At 43.5% G+C, this 20,944-nt stretch overlaps 1 protein-coding gene across 8 annotated transcripts in view; it reads right to left on the bottom strand.

Annotated features, from left to right (window-relative positions):
- The window catches only part of SLC44A3 (solute carrier family 44, member 3), a 75,022-nt gene that overhangs the window by 22,377 nt on the left and 31,701 nt on the right, over positions 1-20,944 (bottom strand). For 6 of the 8 annotated variants that reach the window (XM_011940026.1, XM_011940023.1, XM_011940028.1 and 3 more), the window contains 3 exons: positions 15,657-15,822; positions 8,013-8,169; positions 5,529-5,615 (listed from right to left, as the gene is read on the bottom strand). In XM_011940026.1, the coding sequence (XP_011795416.1) occupies positions 5,529-5,615; positions 8,013-8,169; positions 15,657-15,822 (410 nt within the window). The remainder of the gene's footprint in view (positions 1-5,528; positions 5,616-8,012; positions 8,170-15,656; positions 15,823-20,944) is intronic. The other 2 variants (XM_011940024.1, XM_011940025.1) reach the window with 1 other exon arrangement.

Genomic DNA, 20,944 nt, shown 5'->3' with positions numbered 1-20,944 from the left:
CAGAACTGAGGCAACATGAAACATCACTGAGTTTTGTGGTTCTAGGATAAGTCCTTACCATGGATACAAGGTATATCATGAAGAGAAATGAGCCTGTCATTTTGGAACACCACAGGAAAACAAACAGCTCATACTGTTTTCCACTCTACCCCCATTTCCCACACAAAGCATCTCATGGCTTTGGTGCAGCGGGGCGGCACTCTGCATGCCCCCAGCTCTGGGCTGGATGCCATGGCAAGGGTCAAAAAGTCACACAAGAACCTTGGGGGTCACTGAACCTAACCCTTTCATATTGCAGAAGCTCAGCAAGGTTAAGAGACTCACCCAAGTTACTCAAATAATGAAGAGGCAGAGGCAAACTGCTGCTATACCTGACTGAAGTCATTTTTACCTGGAAGCTTCTCCCAGGAGACTGGTACAGATACGGTGGTTCTCAGACTTCTGACATTAGCCCACAGCTCACTGCCTATACCCATTCCCACTTCTGCTGGAGGAAGAACAAAGCATTGAAGAGGAATGCAATGCTTAAAGTGATTAAAAAAAAAAATAGAATGGATAAACAAAAAGGCCAGGTTTACACCTGTAATCCCAGCACTTTGGGAGGCCGAGGCAGGTGGATCACCTGAAGTCAGGAGTTCAAGACCAACCTAGCCAACATGGAGAAACCCTGTCTCTACTAAAAACACAAAATTAGCCAGGCATGGTGGGACATGCTTGTAATCCCAGCTACTTGGGAGGCTGAGGCAGGAGAATCACTTAAACCCGGGAGGCAGATGTTGCGGTGAGCCGAGATCACGCCATTGCACTCCAGCCTGGGCAACGAGAGTGAAACTCTGTCTCAAAAATAAACAAACAAACAAACAAACAAGAACTGAATAATCAAGAGAAGTAAAATGTCAAGACAAGAATGACTGCAACTGAACAACATGGTCAACTCAAGGCAACACTGGTGGTAGCAAAGTGTTCTTTTCCCAATTTGCAAATCCCACTGTCTGCGTGTGTACATTCACAAATTTGCAGGGTCACCAGGCATTGCCTCAGCAGCTAGATGTCTGAAAAGAGTGAGTCTGAGTCCTTAAGAAACTACGTTAAGACACCAATTTGGGTTCATAAAGAACACATTTTAGTAAGCTTTAATAACACATGCTCTACTTTATTGACTGGCAAACAACTCCCTGTTGTATGCAAAAATGAAAAATCTATGGAATTCTGCTATTTGCCTATAAAGATTGAAAAAAGGATTTTCTAGAATGTTCAGATCAGTTTGGAACCATCAGGAAGAGTCCTGGGGCTCACCGGTGGGTTTCATACTTAGAGGAACATTGACCTAAAGCCAGCATCATGGCTGGGACAGATGCCTGTGTCCAAAATGGACAAGAGATGTGCACTGAGGGAGACATTTTCTTGAGGAACTGTGTGCAGACCCCATAAGAAACAGTAAGTACACCATTCTTGCTGAGTGCTTAGCCTGTAGTCTCACAGCACGGTTCTTAGCCAGGCCCCTGGACAGTGCTGGGAGGGACAGGGGAGGCTGTAAGGTACTTTTGCCTGAAAGTCTCTGAGAACAGCCAGCCAAGACTCCCAGACGCTTTGACCGCTAACTTGCCTGAGGAAAGGAGGAGGGGCCAGGCCACCCTGACCAGCCTTTTCTGGATGGATAACTGCTTGATTACAGTTATGGTGAGTTCATCATCTTCATTGCTCCTTCACCTTTCCTGTCCTCCTCCACAAATTCTGCTGTGTAACAAGATGCGCTCTGCCAGCTCTACTTGTACGGACTCTGGCTTTGCAAGGAGCAGAAAAGAACATCCCCAGGTGGTGGTCATGAGTCCTCCTCTGGCTATTTTAAAAATGCACAGTGGTTAAGGGCTTGGGCCTGGAGGCAAAACAGACTCGGATTCAAATCCTAGATCTGCCACTATGTGCCTTCTCTAAGCCTCAATCTCCCTATCTGTAAATTGGAGACACTATCTCAGAAACTAACAACTGGCCACAAATAGTGGCTCGTGCCTATAATCCCAGCAGTTTGGGAGGCCGAGGCAGGTAAATCGCCTGAGGTCAGGAGTTCGAGACCAGCCTGGCCAACATGGTGAAACCCCATTTCTACTAAAAATGCAAAAACTTAGCATGTGGTGTCATGTGGTCCCAGCTACTCCGGAGGATAAGGCAGGAGAATCACTTGAACCCAGGAGGCAGAGGGTGCAGTGAGCCAAGTTTGTGCCACTGCACTCCAGCCTGGGCAATAGGAGCAAAACTCCATTTCAAAAAAACAAAACAAAAACAAAAAACCTAACAACTGATATAATGCAGGAAAAGTGCTCAGCATACCACTGGCAAAACAGTTGATTGCCAATACCCACAGCTGTTATTGCTGTCGTTAGTAACTGGTGATCTCCAGTGGGTACTCTATACTCAGGTCCACTTCTCCTAGGAAATTTCCCCTAATTACAGAGTCAAATGACCTCACCCAAAGACCAAGATTTTCCTTTTCTGAACTTCCACAGCCCTATCCCAGTGCTTAAACATGCGCTTTTCTGTACAGTCATATGTCTCATGCATATGCCCCTTATTGGACCCTGCCTCCCAACAGCTAGCTTGTCAATTTCTTGGAGGCCTGGCTTTTGCACTATACAGTAGTGACTCTATATCACCTCTATATCGCCATGGTCCTTGTCCTTATTATACCCATGAAAAAATAGTCTGCATACAGCATAAACACATGGTTGCTGGATGAACACATGTGTGAGGTGAACATGTAATTTTTTTCAGTATGTACACACTCAGTATTTATGATGTAGGGAGAAAAGTAAATGAGAAATTATGAGATTGAGAGTTTCATTCCCCACCTTGCAAGTGAATGCCTGTGCAGCCTTAGGCTGGGTGTTTGCAAAATGCAGCAACTGCCACCTGCCTCCCTACTAGGATTTAGTGAAGATGGATTAGGCTTTTAAGAAGCAGTGGGAAAACCCAACCAGCTCCTTGATGTTAAAAAAAGATGAGCATCTGAGTTTTGATGGTAACAAATGGATCTCATTCTCTTTTAGTATTTCCCAGCTCCTATTCCACAAAATGAGGAACATAAAATAGGGTTCAGCCTTTTAAAATCTGATTTCCAGAGACAGAGATGCCACAATGTCCCCCAGTAAGTCATTCCAATGCAAGGAAATTTCTGAAAAGGTGAATCTAAATTCCTTTTCTCACTTTATGCTCACTTTCCTTTGTCCACTGCCAAATGAGGCTGACAGTTGCTCTGATTACCATTTACAGTCATCTTTATTCTTAAACATTTTCATTTCACTCTGCTTTCCAGTAGTCGACGTAGACCAGAGGTGACCCTTCCTTCTCCATTAATATTCACACCAATTCTTGTTTTTTCGTTCTTCCTCCTCTTCCCAATCTCCTGAACCTTAGGCCTCTAAGCATCACCCACATCAACTGGCACCACCCAGTTCTACAGGAGTCACCGCAAGGAAAAGACACTATGAAGCTGGTTTAGCCACAGCCTACTGCACAGGCACCATGATTAGAATCTGAAAGACCTATCCCTGTTTGCACCACTGACTCACTACAGAAGCTGGATCAAGGCTAGCTTAGGTTTTTGGGAATCAGGGATCATTACTCCCGTCGACACATCTGTTATAAGAAATCGTCACCTTTAGGATGGTCATTATGGTGTGGTTAACATTTATGTCACTTATGAGTTTGGAAACATTTGAATTACCAAGGGAAATGGTCCTGGATTAATTAAGGTGGTGAAATTTCAGAAGGCAGGAAAATACATACCTCAGGATAACAGGGTAGAGAAAACAAGTGTGAAAATGGGACCAGAGGTTTTCAGATGTGTTTTAGCAGCAGAGACCTGTCCTCAAATGAAACCTTCAGTACACTCCCACACTCCCACCCCTAACCACATAAAGTGGAGTTGCTCTGGCTGCAAGGCCGGGCAGTATAGGCATGGTATGGGGCCAGGGTCCACCTTTCCTCCACCTTACCCATTTCTCTGCCCTCCTAACGTGGTGGTCCCCACAGTGTCCACAGGAGCCTCTAGGCTTCCAGGGGCCAGGATGAAAACCAGGAGTGAAAGAGGGATGTGGAAAGTACCTGAATTCCCGTAATACAGTGAGAGGGGATGACAGGTCAACCCCGGGGCCTTGTATGGCCACACGGCCAACATATTTCTGTATCAATGGTCTCATTCATTGCTTTTGTCTTTCTAGTCTATTTATATGTTTCATAACCTTTATTTTTCATGCATATATATTTTATCATAGTTAATACATTTTTGCAAGGCACCTCAAAATATTTATGAAGTTGGTGCCTGGATACATATACAACAGCTATAACATCTAACACCATGACAAATGTATTCAAAGGGTTTGGACTGACTTGTTATATGTACCCCCCATTCTGAAAGGTCCTATGGTATTTGATTGTGTTTTACACATGCTGGTTTATAGCAATCCAAATGAAAACTAAATATACTCTAAAATGTTCTCCAAGATTATTAAGAGCCTAAAAATAGACCTCACTATAAGAAGGCTACATTTTTCCCTGAATAATGAAAAGTATTACAAATACCACTTATAAGACATTAAACATAGACGGTCTAATTAGTCCCTTTACTTCTAAAGGTAAATTTCTTAGGGAGGGGGCAATTATAAGTACTTTTCTAAGTGAGATTTCTGTGAACATTCAAATTATAAAACAGCCTGCTAACTTACAAAAATACTGCTTTGTGTAAATTTGACTAAGGACTATTAAAATCTCCTAAATGCTCTAAAGAGAAACACAACATATTTAAATTTCCATTAATTTGAAAATTTCAGGAGAGGAAAAAAATCTGAAATCCAAACAATTGCAAGATATAATTTTTATAAGTTTAAAGGCATATTTATAGCTTAAAAAGGAAAGACTGGTGAAATCTATGAAAATTAGGGAGGCAATTCTTTTCCTAGTTCAGGAAAATTATAGTTCTTAGAGAAGACACTGAAAATTAGCTCTTAGTTGATATACATTCATTATGCTAGGGTTTCTAAACACTCCCTCTCCTCTTTATTTCTGAAAAGAGAAAAACTTTCTTTTAAAATTTGAAGCATGGTTTTAATGGCCTATGGTTCTAGGGTAGGGTCTGCAAACTACAGGCCAGGAGCCAGTTCCATCACACCGCCCGCTTTCCTCTGGCAGGAGCTAAGAACAATTTTTATAATTTTACAATGGTTGGGAAAAAATCATAATCAAAAAAAGAATATTTCTTGACATGTAAAAATCATATGAAATTCAAATGTCAGCGTTGATAAGTTAAGGTTTATTAGAACATAGCCACACCCATTCCTTGACATTTTACCTGTGGCTGCTTTCCTGCCACGATGGCAGAATTGAGTGGTTGTGACAGAGAGACTGGTCTGAAAGCCTAAAATGTTTACACACTTTGGCCCCTTAGAGAAGAATTTGCCAAACCTTGACCTAAGAGATGGAGCCCACCTTTGGACCCTTCTGTGTGTTCCTGAGGCAAGAGGTAGGAGACGTACCTGGTTGAGATGGAGCAGGTATTTGTCAAGACACCAGAAACAGCAGTAGCAGCATCGGAACAGGTACCTCGACAATGCACCATGCTGCTGGATCAGGTTGAGACCAAAGGAACAGAGTCAAAAACAACACAGGAAAGAAGACAAGCAGGCAGTTTTTACTTATGCACCTAGGGAAACACTGGTGGCATGGGAGAAGTTCTATTTTGTGCATACTACTACTACTACTACTAATTATGGTTCTAGTATTACAGAGGAGAAATGTTTCTGTCTTGTGGACTTACGTGTTAGGGGTGCTCTTAGGGAGGTTAGTCCATACTGAACAGCAAAAGAAAAGCAGGTCTTCTGGTTCCAGTTAAAAAAAACCTCTCTTTCCCCTTCATCTGCCCTTAAGTGTCTGAAATGGTACACTTTGCTTTTTCAAATCAAAGTTTATATTCATGAAAAATTCACATCCCAGAAACAAAAAAACAAATAATACACTGTAGATACTAGTTATGTGCCCACATAAATAAAGATTCAAGTTTAACTTTGGAGGACATAAATGCTGTAGTGAGATTTTTGGGGGGACTAAAGTTCGAGGGATAAATTACTCCCTTGAAATATAACTTGAACTTGTGCATAGCTCAGGAATGAATACTTTCATGAACCTCTTGGGGGAGGGGTGCTTGGCGGGATCCTACCCACTCTCCGGAGTGAACACATCCCTGAAAACAATCCTGAAATAGCCTAGGATGAGGACCCCAGGAATAACTCAGCCTTATATGGACATTTTCTCATCCCAGTGTGAATTCAATTGGATGAAACTTGATCTGGACACTTTTCAGCCTGGCTGTGTTGGTGAATGAGCCTATTGAACTAGGGAAAATCACACGGTGGCTGTGTGAAACATTTAAATTGTAGACACAGTGCTGGCCAGTAAGGCTGCTGAGGAAGAAATTGTTTTTTAGCCTAAGAAAGGACACATTTTCCCAGTAGTGACATCACTAAAAGCAATTTTGGCCCTTGGTCCTTGTGGAATCTGGGAAGTGATAAATAACCTTTTAGACCACAGTCAGAGAGACCGTGGGCCTTCCACTGACTTCTCTGTTAGATTTATGAAAGGCTGTATCCCCAGAGAGTTTAAGATGCCTAGCTTTAGGAGGGACAGCAAGCTCCTCGCTGCTCATTAATTTATGATTATTACTAATGCACGCACAAACATATCACAAATAGAGTTAAAACAAAGTGCTGTCCTGTTCTTCAAGAAATCCTGCAAGTTTCCTAAGATTGAAGGATTGATTTCAAAATGCAGGAGCCAAAAGTAGTTAGTTTTGTCCTGGATATGGAAATGCCTTTCAAGTCACCAAAATGTGGCCAAGCAAAATATTAATAGAAATACGAGAAAATATTCTACAATCGGGGCAACAGCTTAGCATGCATTTCCAGATAAGGAAGCCAGATAATTTTATGTGTTATCCAATCAATTGCTTCTAATTGATAAACTAACTTTAAACCTTGATTATAGATTTCAAAATATCAACAATTCAGATATCTTTTTAAAAAGCAAATGAAAACAATTCTAAAATATAATGTAAACCTATTGGTAAAATTTCCTGAATTTACTAAGGACACATAGCTATACCCAAAAGGTTGGAATCAGGTAAGTTTGTGAAACTGACCAAGTCACCAACTCTGAGGTGGTGACAGGAGAGAGATTAACATTGTGTGAGAAAGAAAAGTTGGGAAAAGTCCTGTCTTCCCTTGTTTGGCAGGCCAGAAATACCATGAGAACAGCTGTTTTCCTGGTGTTCTGGTTTCCACCGGCATTCATAAGCAAATGTGCATGGAAATAAAAACTAGGGAGGAGAAATCCCCCGGGCACAAAAGCCCTACAGTTTTCTGTCCTTTGAGCTTAGATGTAGGTCAGCTTGACCATTTCTCACTCTCAAGCGCATGTGTGCACACGCATGTACACACACACACACACACACACTCATTCAAACCCTCTCCTTTTCTCCCTCCTTATTCCTCACACACACCGGGAATTTCCCATGACAGCTCTGGGAAACACAAAAGGCAGGCAATATTTTAGCATTAAAACAGAAATGAACACATACTATTCCTATTGTACGGTGTATTTTTTCACTTAAAAAGGCATGATAAATGTTCACAAAAACCTTGTTTAAATTTCACCTTAAGAGTTCATCCTGTCTGTTTGCCATTTACATAAGAAGGAAAATCAGCTAACTCAGAACTACTCCCTCCCCACACCATCTCCACTGAGTTGGAGAAAACCCAATAAACAAAACCATAAACGAAACAGAGACTCTGGGAAAATAAAAGGTTTGCTGGGAGAGGCGGGGGATGGGAGCCGAGGAGTGCAGGAGCTTTCCGCACGGCTGCTGTCACAGGTCACATTTCTGTCCTGGGACCTGCTGTAGTTTTCCAGTAATTAAGTTTCTGGCAACCCAACGGAACGTGCTATGTATCAGGAGGTAGCCTTACCTGTTCTTTCAGCGCGTTTTGCATGTACATGACAATGATTCTTGGAATCCTCACCACAGGGATTAAAAATGATCCTTTCACAACGGTTCCTTGATGGTAGAAGAAGAGAATGGAGAGAGACGAAAGGATGGGACGATCAGGAGGGTCATTTTTACTTCTGGAAATAGGGAAAAGGACAGTATTTTAAAAACACTTTTTATAAAGGAGCAAAAACTCTGGTTCCAATCATCTGTGGCACTAACAACTTAGCGGTGACGCAATAAGCATTTGGCAAACTTTTTCTACTCCTTGGTAGCTTCGGTTAAATTGTTTCTTGTATTAATTTAATTTGTTTTGGTGCCACTCAATGCTACAAACAAAATAAAACAGAAAAACTTAAAAAAAAACTGATAAGTTAAAAAAGTTTCCCTCTTTATAATGCCTAGCCCAACCACTAACCCTTTAGCGTGTTGTTTATCTCATTTTCACTTTCAGAAGTTTAATTGTATCACAGTCTTCAAGGTTTAAATGCCACAGGACTATACATAAATATTGCCAGCATTCACCTGGTGATTAAAAAGCATCACCAAATCACGTGACCAGGATCCGTGGCCAGAGAGGTAACAGTGAGCTCCTGCTTACAGGAAGGGGACAGAGAGCCCTGGGTGCTTGGCTCCTGCACAGCTCTAGGCTCCCCAAATCCTGCTGGTTTCTACTCTGCTCTTTAAAGGCCACTTCAGTGTGAATCATTTACGGGACTTGTCATGACGCAGCTCCCAAGAATGTGTACAAGTCAGTTTCACAGGCAGGGGAAAAAAGTGAGAAAGAACAGAATGGGCACAGCCATCACTCTCCCCCAAACCAGAAAGATAAAACAAAGGAGTGGGGGCTGATGCCACCCCACGGGTGACCCTCTGAATTCCCGCTGAAGCCAGTTCTAGAAAATAAGGTCTTTCTGAGAAGCAACTTCACAGATTCCAAGTGAAGCTTGGTTTCTTTATAATGGATTATTCTACAACTTGCTCTGGTTGCTAATAAGTCACTATGAATTAAGGTTTTGACAGCAGCCTAGGATTTGAGAGAGGAAAAGGAAGGCAGCCAGAAATGTTTCAAGAGTTGGCAATGGCCGCATTTTGCTGTTACTCAAATCAGCCAGGAAGAAAAAGAGAACATGAAAGTAATATTGGAAGCTGAAAAACTGCAACCCAGTTGTCCCACAAAAAGAGGGATGTGTGTTTCAGCCCAGTATCATTTAAAATAGGAAAAACCACAGAAGCTATTGCTAATAGGAATTCATTTAGATCTGATAAACTAGAAGAGTAGTGTAGGCCAGGAAAATCTGATACACTTTTTTTCCCCTTCCCTCTTCTTTTTTTTTTTTTTTTTTAAGGAAGAATGTTTACTTTTCCATTGAGGAGATTTATGTGCCTTAGAACTTATTATGGTGCTCAAGAGGGGAGGCAGGGAGAAGAAGACAACACCTGCTTTCCATCTGGCAGGGAAACACATGATTCATAGGCCACTGTGAATGGGGGCCCTGGGGTTAGCCCTCCAGGTATTAAAGTTTGAGGTTAGGCATCAGCTTTCTGAGGTTTCACTGTGATGGGGTTAACCACTTCAGGAAGAGGAGTGCCTACACTGCCTCAGCTTCCCTAGTCTGTAACACATCCTGGTAATGGCTCGAGGCTCTGCCGGGCTTGGCTGGAAGAAGATGTGGAGGTTCCAGAAGCTGGGTTATCACGTGATGAGAGAGGGAACTTAAAAAGAGGGCCCTTTCAACCCAAGCCAGCCCACGGAGCCAGGAGTCACTCAATACCTACCCTCAAAACTAGAAACAGTACTACAGAAAAAAAATGGCTAATGAAGTGGTGTGTCTCTGAGGCCCCTACCTCCTCTCAGACTCATTTCCATGCTCAAAGGTAACGTCATCCTGCCACCTCTCCCCTGCTGTGTGTGGCGCTAGTGCCTCCAGCTCTGTCTCCCTCACAACCAGCCAAACCTGCCTGCAGGAAGAGGATCTGACGCACCCAGTGATGCTAAACATAATACTTACCTCTGGACTTATTCATATTTTAAGAATTGACCTGGGGGACAACATTGCAGTGTTGAGCATATGGGGCAACCCAGCAATGAGTGTATTAGGAGGCTGATGAGGACTGGGCCCCCAGTCAGCCTTCCTCATCTCTCTCTAGATCTTCCCACTGGGCCACATGCACCCCAATTCTGTGGGCAGTGGCAATAAGGAAGACACAGGCAGTGTTAGAGGGTAAGGAGACTCTAGCGTATGCCCGACGAAGCCCAGCTTCCCCCTTCCTTTGGATGTGTGGCTGCTTTGAATGTTAATGGTGCCCGGCTCCCAGGACAAAGAAGCCAGGTTCCCAAAATACCACATCAACCCAAGCTGTGGGGCAAAGGGTTTAATGGTCCCATCCATTCAAGTCCCCTAACAGCTCTGGGTCATGGTACAAAGTACTATTTTGTAATTTCTAGTCCCATCAGACAACAGAGTGCACATAGCGAGGCAAGCCACATCATGGTCCTAGAGACAAGCTTTAGCTCTAGTTAGATCCAGCCTCGTGCTCACTAAGAACTCTTCTGATATTATGGAAAATTAATTTTGTGCTGAGGCTCTCTGACTAGGTGTGGGCTGCATGGGACAAACGGCCTCCAACGTAAAGCTGGTCCCAGCAAAGGACCATATGGTCCCCTCAGAGACCATGTCCCTTCCCGTATTTCTTTTTTTTTTGAGACGGAGTCTTGCTTTGCCGCCCAGGCTGGAGTGCAGTGGCCGGATCTCAGCTCACTGCAAGCTCCGCCTCCCGGGTTTATGCGATTCTCCTGTCTCAGCCTCCCGAGTAGCTGGGACTACAGGCGCCCGCCACGTCGCCCGGCTAGTTTTTTTTTGTATTTTTGGTAGAGACGGGGTTTCACCGTGTTAGCCAGGACGGTCTCGATCTCCTGACCTCGTGATCCGCCCGTCTCGGCCTCCCAAAGTGCTGGGATTACACGCTTGAGCCACCGCGCCCAGCCCCCTTCCCGTATTTCTTACAACAAAATAACTGCAAGATGAGGCTTGGAAGGCTGAGAATGTTGTATGTGTCTTTCCTATTCTACAGAAAATGGAAATCTTTATTAGAAATAACAGGATTATTTAGCTGGCCTGGGTAACTCTTGCTAGGTTAGGAAATTCATCTGTCTCTACCTAAATTCCTTAGGCTCTGCTATGAATCCATTTCCTCTTCTCCCTCAGCAGACCCAAAGCTGCTGGAAACCATCTTTTGTATATTTGAAAACGATGATGAAGTCACAACTCAAGTGTCCCTTCACCACCTTGAAGGGTTCTAGCTCCTTCCTATCACATCCCTAACACCACCTTTATGGCTCTCTCAGTTGATCCCTCTTCAAGCCAATGGTTACAAAAAGTAAATTCTACAGACTGACCATATCCTGGTACCGGATGGTCTTTGTATGAACGCTTCGGCCCTCATAGTGCTTACACGAACGACAAAGATGAATGCACCCTGGCTATATTTAATCCTCACCGTGAGTGCAGGCCAGGAAAGGACATGAAGAATTGTGAACTTTGAAGATAAGGAAAAACCTTGAGGTTTCAAAATTAGGCAGAAAATCAAAAAGGAAGCAGAGCTCTTTAATAAATGGAATAGTTGTGCTAAAAATAAATCATTGTGTGTTATATTATAAATTTTTTTTTAATCAAAGTAATATGTAAAGTATCTTACAAAGCCAAAAAGCACTGCTAGGCTTAATAGGAAAAACAGCAGTTTTCTTCCCCCATTCACAATTCTGTCTCCCTAGAGATAATATTTTCATTGTTATTAGAGAACTCACTTCCACACCTCAAAATTACATGTTCTTACTGCTATTTCTTGATTTTTTCCGCTTCAGATATTTTCCACTGCTGTGAAAGATTCTGGTTTTATTTTCTTACATAGCCTAACTCCCCCAATCCCCTCACACTCATTTTCCCATTCTTCCAATGTAATTACATCAAAGTTTTTAGTTAATGCTTAGTGTTTGTTATTCACACATAGATAATATGTGCTGTAAATAATATTCACAACTGATCCAAGTAGCATATTCCAATTAGATTCCCTTCCTGTACAACTTCTTTTTTTCTGAAGTTAATTGTTTCACATTTTTTTATTAGCTTGGCTTTCCATGGGCCTCACCGAATGCTTCACCAATGTGTAATGCTTTTCTTAACATGTTCGAACACACCTGGTATTCCCTCAGTTCCATTTTCTTTTCACAGTGACATCTCTCCTGGAGTCCATTGTCTACCTTGGACTGGATGCTTTCCACGCCTGCTGCACAGCTACCCTCCTGGGAATTCCTTGCTCTGCTCTGCTCAAGCCTGTTTTCTGAAACTCATGTTTTCCTCTCTGGCTTACACATTAGTTTCAGGGGGGAACATCCCTCCTAGAAAGGATGTGGGCAGGGAAGTCTTGGGATTGCCTGTGCATGACTTTATTCTTCTTTACCCTTGACGGGTAGTAGGAATAGGCATAGAACTCTAAACTAGGTATAGACTGGCTATACAATTCTAGGTTGGAAATAATCTTTCACTAGACTCCTGTAGCCTTCCTCCATTGTTTTTCTGGTTCAGAGTTGCTGTTGAAAGTCAGATCCTATTCTGGGTCCTTGATCCTTTGCCTGTGATCTTTTTTCTCTCAGGAAGCTTCTGGGATCTTCTCTTTACTTGTGTCCTCCAGCCCTGGGAAATTTTCTTTGTTAATTCCCTCTCTTCTTTTCTTTGTTCTGTATTTCTGGAACTCATATTAGTCAGCTAGTGGGTCTCCCAAATTTATCCTCTTTTAATCCCTTCTCTCTTATTTTGTGTCTCTTTGTCTTTTTATTCTACCTTCTGAAAGAGTGCTTCCACTTTATATTTAATCCTTCAACAGAAAATGTTCACTTTTGTAATCATACTTTTAATTACTCAAGGGTCTTGTTTTCTCACTATGCCCTTCTTCTGTTGGTGGGAGGGGATTCTGGCAATATATCTTTGTTCTCTCTGATAATATTATAGTTTGTTTTGTCATTTCATTTTGCAGCCTGCATTGTCTGTGTTTTCTCTAAGCTCATTTTATTTGTACATTTTGATCTTCTTCTTTCACTTAGAGGCATTCATTATGTTTAATAATCACTGGTAAACAGTTCAAATTGAAGAGTGAGGCTCTCCAGAATGACCTGGAAGCTCTGTGTGAGGAATGTTGCTTGTTGTCTGATGAACTTCACTGTTTTGCTAGGAGTCAGGGAATCCATTTCTTTGGGGGGCCCCATATGGTACTATCTGTAGGTCTTTACTTTGGGTTAGGCAGTTTCTCCATAAAAGCATCCTCTAACCTCTTCCTAGGGAATATCAAACGAGCTGCCAATGTTCTGGGAGCAGAACTGTGGAATGGGGGGTGCTGGTGGGTGTGTGCGTGGGGCCTCACTTCAGAGTTTAGGCTTTCACTTACTCACCCTGCTTTCAGTACAGAGACTTGCCCCCAGCCTCAGCTAAACCTGATACCCCAAGTCTGGCCCTCTCTGCTTTCTCTCTCTGGAGAACAAACTTCCCTGTCTTCAGCTGGTGTGGAATTTGGGGATCTAACTACTCCTTAGGAAAGCTTTCAGCTAATCTTCGGAAACACTTTTTATACTTGAACTCCTGAGCCTCTCTGGGATTCTGGGGCTCACTTCAGGGTGCATCTTATTTGTACCTCCTCATGCAGCCAACACACATGGACAGGCTGCTTCCGCTTTCTCCAGCGGGCTTGGGGCACCGCTCCACCTCCCTCTCTTTGGCTTTCACCATTTGGTTGGTGTTTCTTATCTGCTGTCATTGCCTCTCTGTTTCTCACTGTCCTGGTGTGTTTGTGCCTGTTTCAATCTTTCATGATTTTTTGAGTGGCTGGAGAAAGGGAAGAGATTAGGAGATAAACACATACACTTCACTGGAAGTCCAAATTAGAAGTCCTCATTGAAAATGCTTTGGTTTTGTTATTCTAAGATAAGACAAAATTACTGTTAGGCAAATATTACCTACCGGCAAATTTGGTTAGAATGCTCTCTTTGCCCCCCTACCTGGGAGGAAGCAATGCACACAACCCACCTCCGGTTGCTTGGAGGTTCTCAGTGCCAAGGGCAACAGCCCCTCTGTGGGTCCTCTGGAGCCTCTAATGATGGAGGCTCCGGAACTACACCACTACATTAAAAACCCACAGTGCTGGCCGGCGCAGCGGCTCACGCCTGTAATCCCAGCACTTTGAGAGGCCGAGGTGGGTGGATCACAAGTTCAAGAGATGGAGACCATCCTGGCCAACATGGTGAAACCCCGTCTCTACTAAAAATACAAAAATTAACCAGGCGTGGTGGTGGGCACCTGTAGTCCCAGCTACTCAGGAGGCTGAGGCAGAAGAATCACTTGAACCCAGGAGGTGGAGCTTGCAGTGAGCCAAGATTGTGCCATTGCACTCCAGCCTGGGTGACAGAGTGAGACTCCGTCTCAACAAACAAGCAAACAAACAAACAAACAAATACCCCACAGTGCTCCTTATCACCAGGAGGAAACTGCTCAATGGCAGGAATCACCCCTGGCGGACTCTCTCCCCATGAAGCTCATGTTTCTCTATCATTTGGTCTAAGAGGCTGGAGGAGGATCAGCCCTATGAAGAGTAAACTTCTGTTTCTGAGCCCAGTCCTGCCATTGCCCTGGCTGGGTTCCTCTGTCCTGTGGGCTCTCACTGCCCCAGGGTGAGTCACACACACAGAAGAGGTAAAGCATTCAGGGGTGTGTGTGTTTGTGTGTATCCTCAATTGCTTTCACGATGTGAAAGGAATATAACCAGAGAAGCATGTAACTAATTCACTGGTTCCTAACTATAATATAAATTATATTTTGTAATTACATACAATTCCTTTAGGATTATTTTTTTTTTCCCCAAGCAAACGTTATCTGATTTTGCAGAGGACAAAGTGAGGCTCACAGAATTTACTGAAGTATATTCAAAATAGATCAGTAATTTTTCTGTCTGAAGTCAATTAGGATGGATATTCATAGGGGAGTTCGACTCTCCCTTTTTTTAATATTAAAACAATGGCAGCTGGGTGCAGTGGCTCACACCTGTAATCCCAGCACTTTGGGAGGTCGAGGCAGGTGGATCACAAGGTCAAGAGATCGAGACCATCCTGGCCAACATGGTGAAACCCCGTCTCTACTAAAAATACAAAAATTAGCCAGGCATGGTGGCAGGCGCCTACAGTCCCAGCTACTTGGGAGACTGAGGCAGGAGAATCGCTTGAACTCGGGAAGTGAAGCTTGCAGTGAGCCCAGACCGCGCCACTGCACTCCAGCCTGAACGACAGAGTGAGACCCCTTTTTATCTTTCAAGTCTAAGCAATATGATCTCTTCCATGTTTGGCTTGTTTCTAAATTTTCTGACTTAAAGTAAAAAGGTTGGAAATGTGACAGATTCAGGGTATAATATTTCTTCTCACCACCAAATGAGCATACAGCTCAATTTTTAGCTTAGTCTTTTATTCTTGCCTACTCCTTTTAAGGGGCTAGGTCAGCATTCCCAAATATCTTTTGAGATATCAACATGAAGCACATAGATAAACCACACAGAAAAATCAATAGGAAAAAAACACTGGACCTACCTGTTGAAATAGCAAGTAACCACTGCCCCCGCTATAGTCATTTGCTGGCACGCAAGGATGAATTCACTAGTCCAGATGAGGCCAATTAAATGGTAGCACCACATATACCGAATGCCCGAAAGGGGCTTATATTCCACTTGGCCGCCTTCCATAACCTGGGCAGCTCCTAAAGTTTCAAACACAAACATGCTTTACACCAGTGTTGTCCTAAGCGTGAACCATGGTTCAACAAGCCATGTTTCTTTATGCTTGGCCTTTGGCATTACATAAAACAAATGCCAAAGTCAAGTACCCACCATAATTTAAAATATACAGAGCAAAAAATCAAAATCAAAAACATACATTTAACTTGTAAATAATACCAACGGTGATAATGACAGTGACCATTGGTGGGCAATTTCCAAGACACCTGACATATACTATAATACTCATCCCACTTTGTGGATGTGAAAACTGAGGTTTAGAAGAGGCAAGGAGGCTGGGTATGGTGGCTTATGCCTATAATCCCAGCACGTTGGGAGGCTGAGGTGGGCAGATCACCTGAGGTCAGGAGTTCAAGACCAGCCTGATTAACATGGTGAAAGTCTGCCTCTACTAAGAATACAAAAATTAGCCAAACATGGTGGCAGGCACCTGTAGTTCCAGCTACTTGGAAGGCTGAGGCAGGAGAATCACTTGAACCTGGAAGGCTGGGGTTGCAGTGAGCCAAGATCACGCCACTGCACTCCAGCGTGACAGAGGAAGACTCTCCAGGTAACAGAGGAAGACTCCACTCTCCAGAAAAAAAAAAAAAAAAAAAGAAGAAGAAGAGGCAAGTAACTTTTGTAAAGTCTCAGAGCTCAGAATTAGTAGAAGGAGAATATAAACCTGAACACATGGGACTCTAAAAATCCATAGTTTTCCTACCACACGACTTTGTGATGCAAACCAAACTCGGCACACTGATGAAACCACACAAAGCTATTAGTATCATGTTATAGAATCCTACCTCACCAAAAATTTAAACTTTGTAAAAGAGACAAGGGTCTTTGTTATCTCAAAAGGATTTATTTCGGATTTCATTTCAAGAGCAAACTCTTAGCACATTTAAAACCTCTACTGGGCCTCAGTGTTAACCTTCCCAGGTTCAGATCCCAGCTTGACCCCTTTGTGGGTAACCCTGGACAAGTTATTTGGCTTCCTGGAGTTTTAGATTCCTTATCTGGAATAGCTGGAGGAGTTTTGGATTCCTTATCTAGAATACCTGTTTCCTGGTGGTATTCTGAGCATGGAGTGAGATTACTTGGAAAGCACTTGGCATAGTGTTCAGACTGTAGATAGATCGCGCCGTAAGTGATCATGGTTTATTACTAACATTAAATTTCAGGAGCAGAGTGCTACATTCAACTGAGGCCAGCAAGGTCACCTTAACAAGTTTTTGCCATTCACGTGGCTATACCCTGCTTTCTTTTCTCTCCTCTAAAGAAGTCCTTGAATTAGCTCTGCTGGTAAATCCACTGGTAAACCCAAATTTACTCTGCTGGTAAATCTACTGGTAAATCCAAATCCCAGCTTCATGGCTGCATTTGATTTCCAGATCTTTTCCCACTATGGATTTTAAAACAACTACTACTGGGAAGAAGATGCGTGCTCTGGTCTTTGGTGAAAGCTATAGCTTGAAGAACATTTAGAGATTGTTTCATATTTCCTGTCATAGCCATAAATTGACTTTAGGTTTGTCATTCAGGAGTCCTTAGAAATTCATAGTAGGGTCTGTGTGAAGGAAAGGGGAGAATATCCGTGCTGTAGATCAAAAACTGATTCCACTGACTAAGGCTGATCTTAATTCCCAAGCTCTACGTTCTGCTGAACAAGAGTTACATTGTAAGCAACAGTGGAGCAGCTTGATACACAGAGAGGTTCATATTTTATGAATGCTGGGCTCACTTTGGCTTGGAGGCGATCTCTGCTTTGGGTAATGCATGGGTAAATGCCTACGCTTTTCTAAAATGGAGTGATTCAGGGCATACTTCAGGAAACATTCCCAATGCCAGAGGAGGTGGCCCCTCCCAAGCAGAGTGCCTGTTAGGTAGATGAGGTCAGTGGACTTTGAGAACCACTCTGGAATTTCAGAAGTGCTCTGAGCCAGGGAAGAAGGACCTGCTCCTCCTACAAGGCCCAGCAGTATCAGCGACAGATTATGCTTTTACAAAACTAGGTTTACAGTATCACTAATAGTTTGAGGGCAGAGAACATTTCCACAGAACAGGAAGGATGATTTCTTCAGACAGACAAAGGTAAGTATGTCCTACAGGACCTGGATGCTAATGGGGGCCAGACCCTCCTCTCAGCTGCCCTGTGCTGTCAAGGGCACATATGCACACACCTCCCAACCTGGCACAGTCAGCGGTGGGAGCAGGTAAAGTGATGAGTCAAGATCCGCTTAGACATTATTTGGCATTCCCCCAAAGAATGGCATGTGGCATTCCCCAAAGAAGTTGAACCCGCAAATTCTTTTTAAGTGATCACTATTGTTTCTGAACGTCCTTATCAAAGCCATCTTCTATTTGTTCCTGGGGCTGTTTAGGACTTTCCTTTAGGGCAGGGTTTGTCACCGACATTGTGGATCAGATCTTCGCTGGGGCTGGGACTGTCCTGCGCACTGAAGGGTGTTAGCAACATGCCTCGCCTCTCTACACAGATGCCAGGACGCTCTCCCTCCCCTCCCACAGCCACGACAACCCACAAATGTGTCCACACATTGCCAAATGCCACATCAGGGGCAAAAAGTCACCTGGTGGGGGGCACTTGAGAACCATTGCTTTAGACAAACGTTCAGGGACGCTCTGGCTTCAGGGCGAAAGCAGGGAAACAAGTTGGATGCAGCTTCGAGCCTGCGGTTGCAGAGCCTGTGGGTGGGGCAGACGTGCTTAGGCACACGTGACTGCCCCCTCCTGGATGGCTGTGGCAATGCAGGCAAGATCCCCTCATCCCATGACAGTTGCTTTGTCTCTATGGACTGGGCACTACAGCTACTATCACGGGTAGCTAACGGCTGTTAAAGGGAAGTAGACTATGGGTAGATCCCAATATATGACGGATCTCAGGGGATGGTGGTGGGAAGAGCACTGAACTGGGAGAAGGCTTGGCTCCAGGCTCAGCTTTGAAATGTGTGACAAGCAAAGTGGGCCACAGCTCTCTGATGGTAAAGATGAGAGTAGACAAGATGAACTTGGGACAGTGATTACTGGCTTGGGCTTGAGAGTCACACAGGCTGAGAGTCACATCTCTGCACTGTGCCCTGAGCAACCTCGGGCAAAGAGTGGGACTTTTTTGAAATCTGCCTCATCACTTGAAATCAGAGGATAGTAATACCTACTTCTCACACCCTTGGTGATCTCGTCCTGTCTTGTGGCTTTTAGTGCAATACACATAGCTGTTATGAGTTAAGTATAATAAACTGGTAAGGCTGTTAGAATATTAAGTGCAATAGGGTCAGCTACAGTGAGTGCCACACAGGGTTAGCTATAAATGAGATATAGGTAGATAGAATTTCAATTCTGAAATTAACTTACACATTTATTGAGCATCTACTGCATGCTGGTATTACACTGGACCTCAGCTACTGGGGGAACAATAAATGAGGCAAAAAAAAAAAAAAAATCAGAGAGAGGACACCGCCTGAGTTACTATCAGAAACTTACATGCCCCCATATCGGTCCATTCATTTCCCCTTCTTCTGCACAACTGTTTTATAAATCCCCCCTTCAACCTTCAAGAGCTTCCTTCCCATCCTCACTCTCAGCCAATGATCTTACCTCCTGTTTCACTGAGCAAACTGATGCAATCAGAAAACCTCCACTAGTGCCGACCAACTCACACCTAACCTGCTATCAACACAGGTCCATAATCTGAGCCCTCTCCCTGAACATCATATTAATAAATGGTCCATGATCCTACGGCCACACTTCACCAGATCCCACTCTTTCTCACCTGTGTGAACGTAACTTTTCAATAATTTTCACCTTCTTCATCAAAATCTTTCTACTGAATCATTCTCAACTATCTCTCATCTTTAAGAAAAATCTACTGTGGACTCTTTCCTCTTCCAGCTTCCTCCCCATTTCTGTTCCTTTTAACAGCGAAATTCCTCAAGATTGTCTATACTTGCTCTTACAATTATTTTCCCCCCACTTTCTCTTCACCTGCTCCAATCATGATCATTCAGTGGTCAATCCTCAGTTCTTCCTTTAGCGGCAGCACTTGCCACACTGGACCACGCACATCTCTGTGAAACCCTTTACTCGCATTCCAGGGCCCCACACTCCACCCTTTCTCCTTCTGCCCCCTGGTCACTCCCTGTCAGTCTTCTTTGTTTGTTCTCCCTCATCTCCTGGGCATCCTGAAGTGCCTCAAAGCATAGTCCTTGGATTTCTTCCCTTCTCTATCTACATTCATTCTAATCTCATGGTTTTAAATACTATTAATATGTTCCCAAGTTCCTAAATGTAAATCCTAGCCAGGACCTCCTCCACTAACTTCAGACTCAGATAGCTAACTGCCTACTTAACATCTCCATCTGGTGGTCTAAAAGACATCTCAATTAAAGCAACTAAAAATAAATTTCTGATCTACCCCTAAAATGCTATACTCAAATTGTTGCCCCATATATCAGTTTATGGCAAAGTTATCTTCCAGTTGCTCAGGCCAAAATCCCTCAGAGTCCTCTCCGACTCCTCTTTCTTTCATGTAACCAGAAAATCCAATTTGTTCTACCTTCAAAATAGATGCAGAATTCAATATGTCACACCACTTCCACTATTATGACCTATTCCAAGCCACCATCCTCTTCTTACTGAATCACTGCTATTAAAATGTAGTCAGGTCGAGTTTTTATTCTGCTTAAAATCCTGTAAAAACTTCCCAATTCAGGTTAGAAGCCAAAGTTCCTACAAAGGCCAGAAAGGCCCCAGGATCTGACTGTGTGCACCCTGACTTCCCCCTGAACCAAGCTCTCCCTCGCTCACTCCACTCTGGCTGAATAGGCTTCCCTTGCTGTGCCCTAGAACTCCGGCCTCTTGCCAGCCCCTGTGCCTGGGCTGTTTCCCCTTGCTTTAGATGTTCTTACGGCTCTGCACTCACCTACTTCACCTTCTCAGTGAGGCATCCCCAATCACCAAATTTAAAATGACACCCTGCCCTCTCATGCATTTCCTATTTGTCCTTTCTGCTTAATTTTTCTCCATGCCACTTATCAACTTTTAAAGTACTATAACATTGACTGATTTATTTTATTTAAGGCCTGTCTC

The sequence above is a fragment of the Colobus angolensis genome, unplaced genomic scaffold, assembly GCF_000951035.1.
Source record: "Colobus angolensis palliatus isolate OR3802 unplaced genomic scaffold, Cang.pa_1.0 Scaffold186, whole genome shotgun sequence".
Lineage (NCBI taxonomy): Eukaryota > Metazoa > Chordata > Mammalia > Primates > Cercopithecidae > Colobus > Colobus angolensis.
This window is presented reverse-complemented; position numbering and strand designations above follow the sequence as displayed.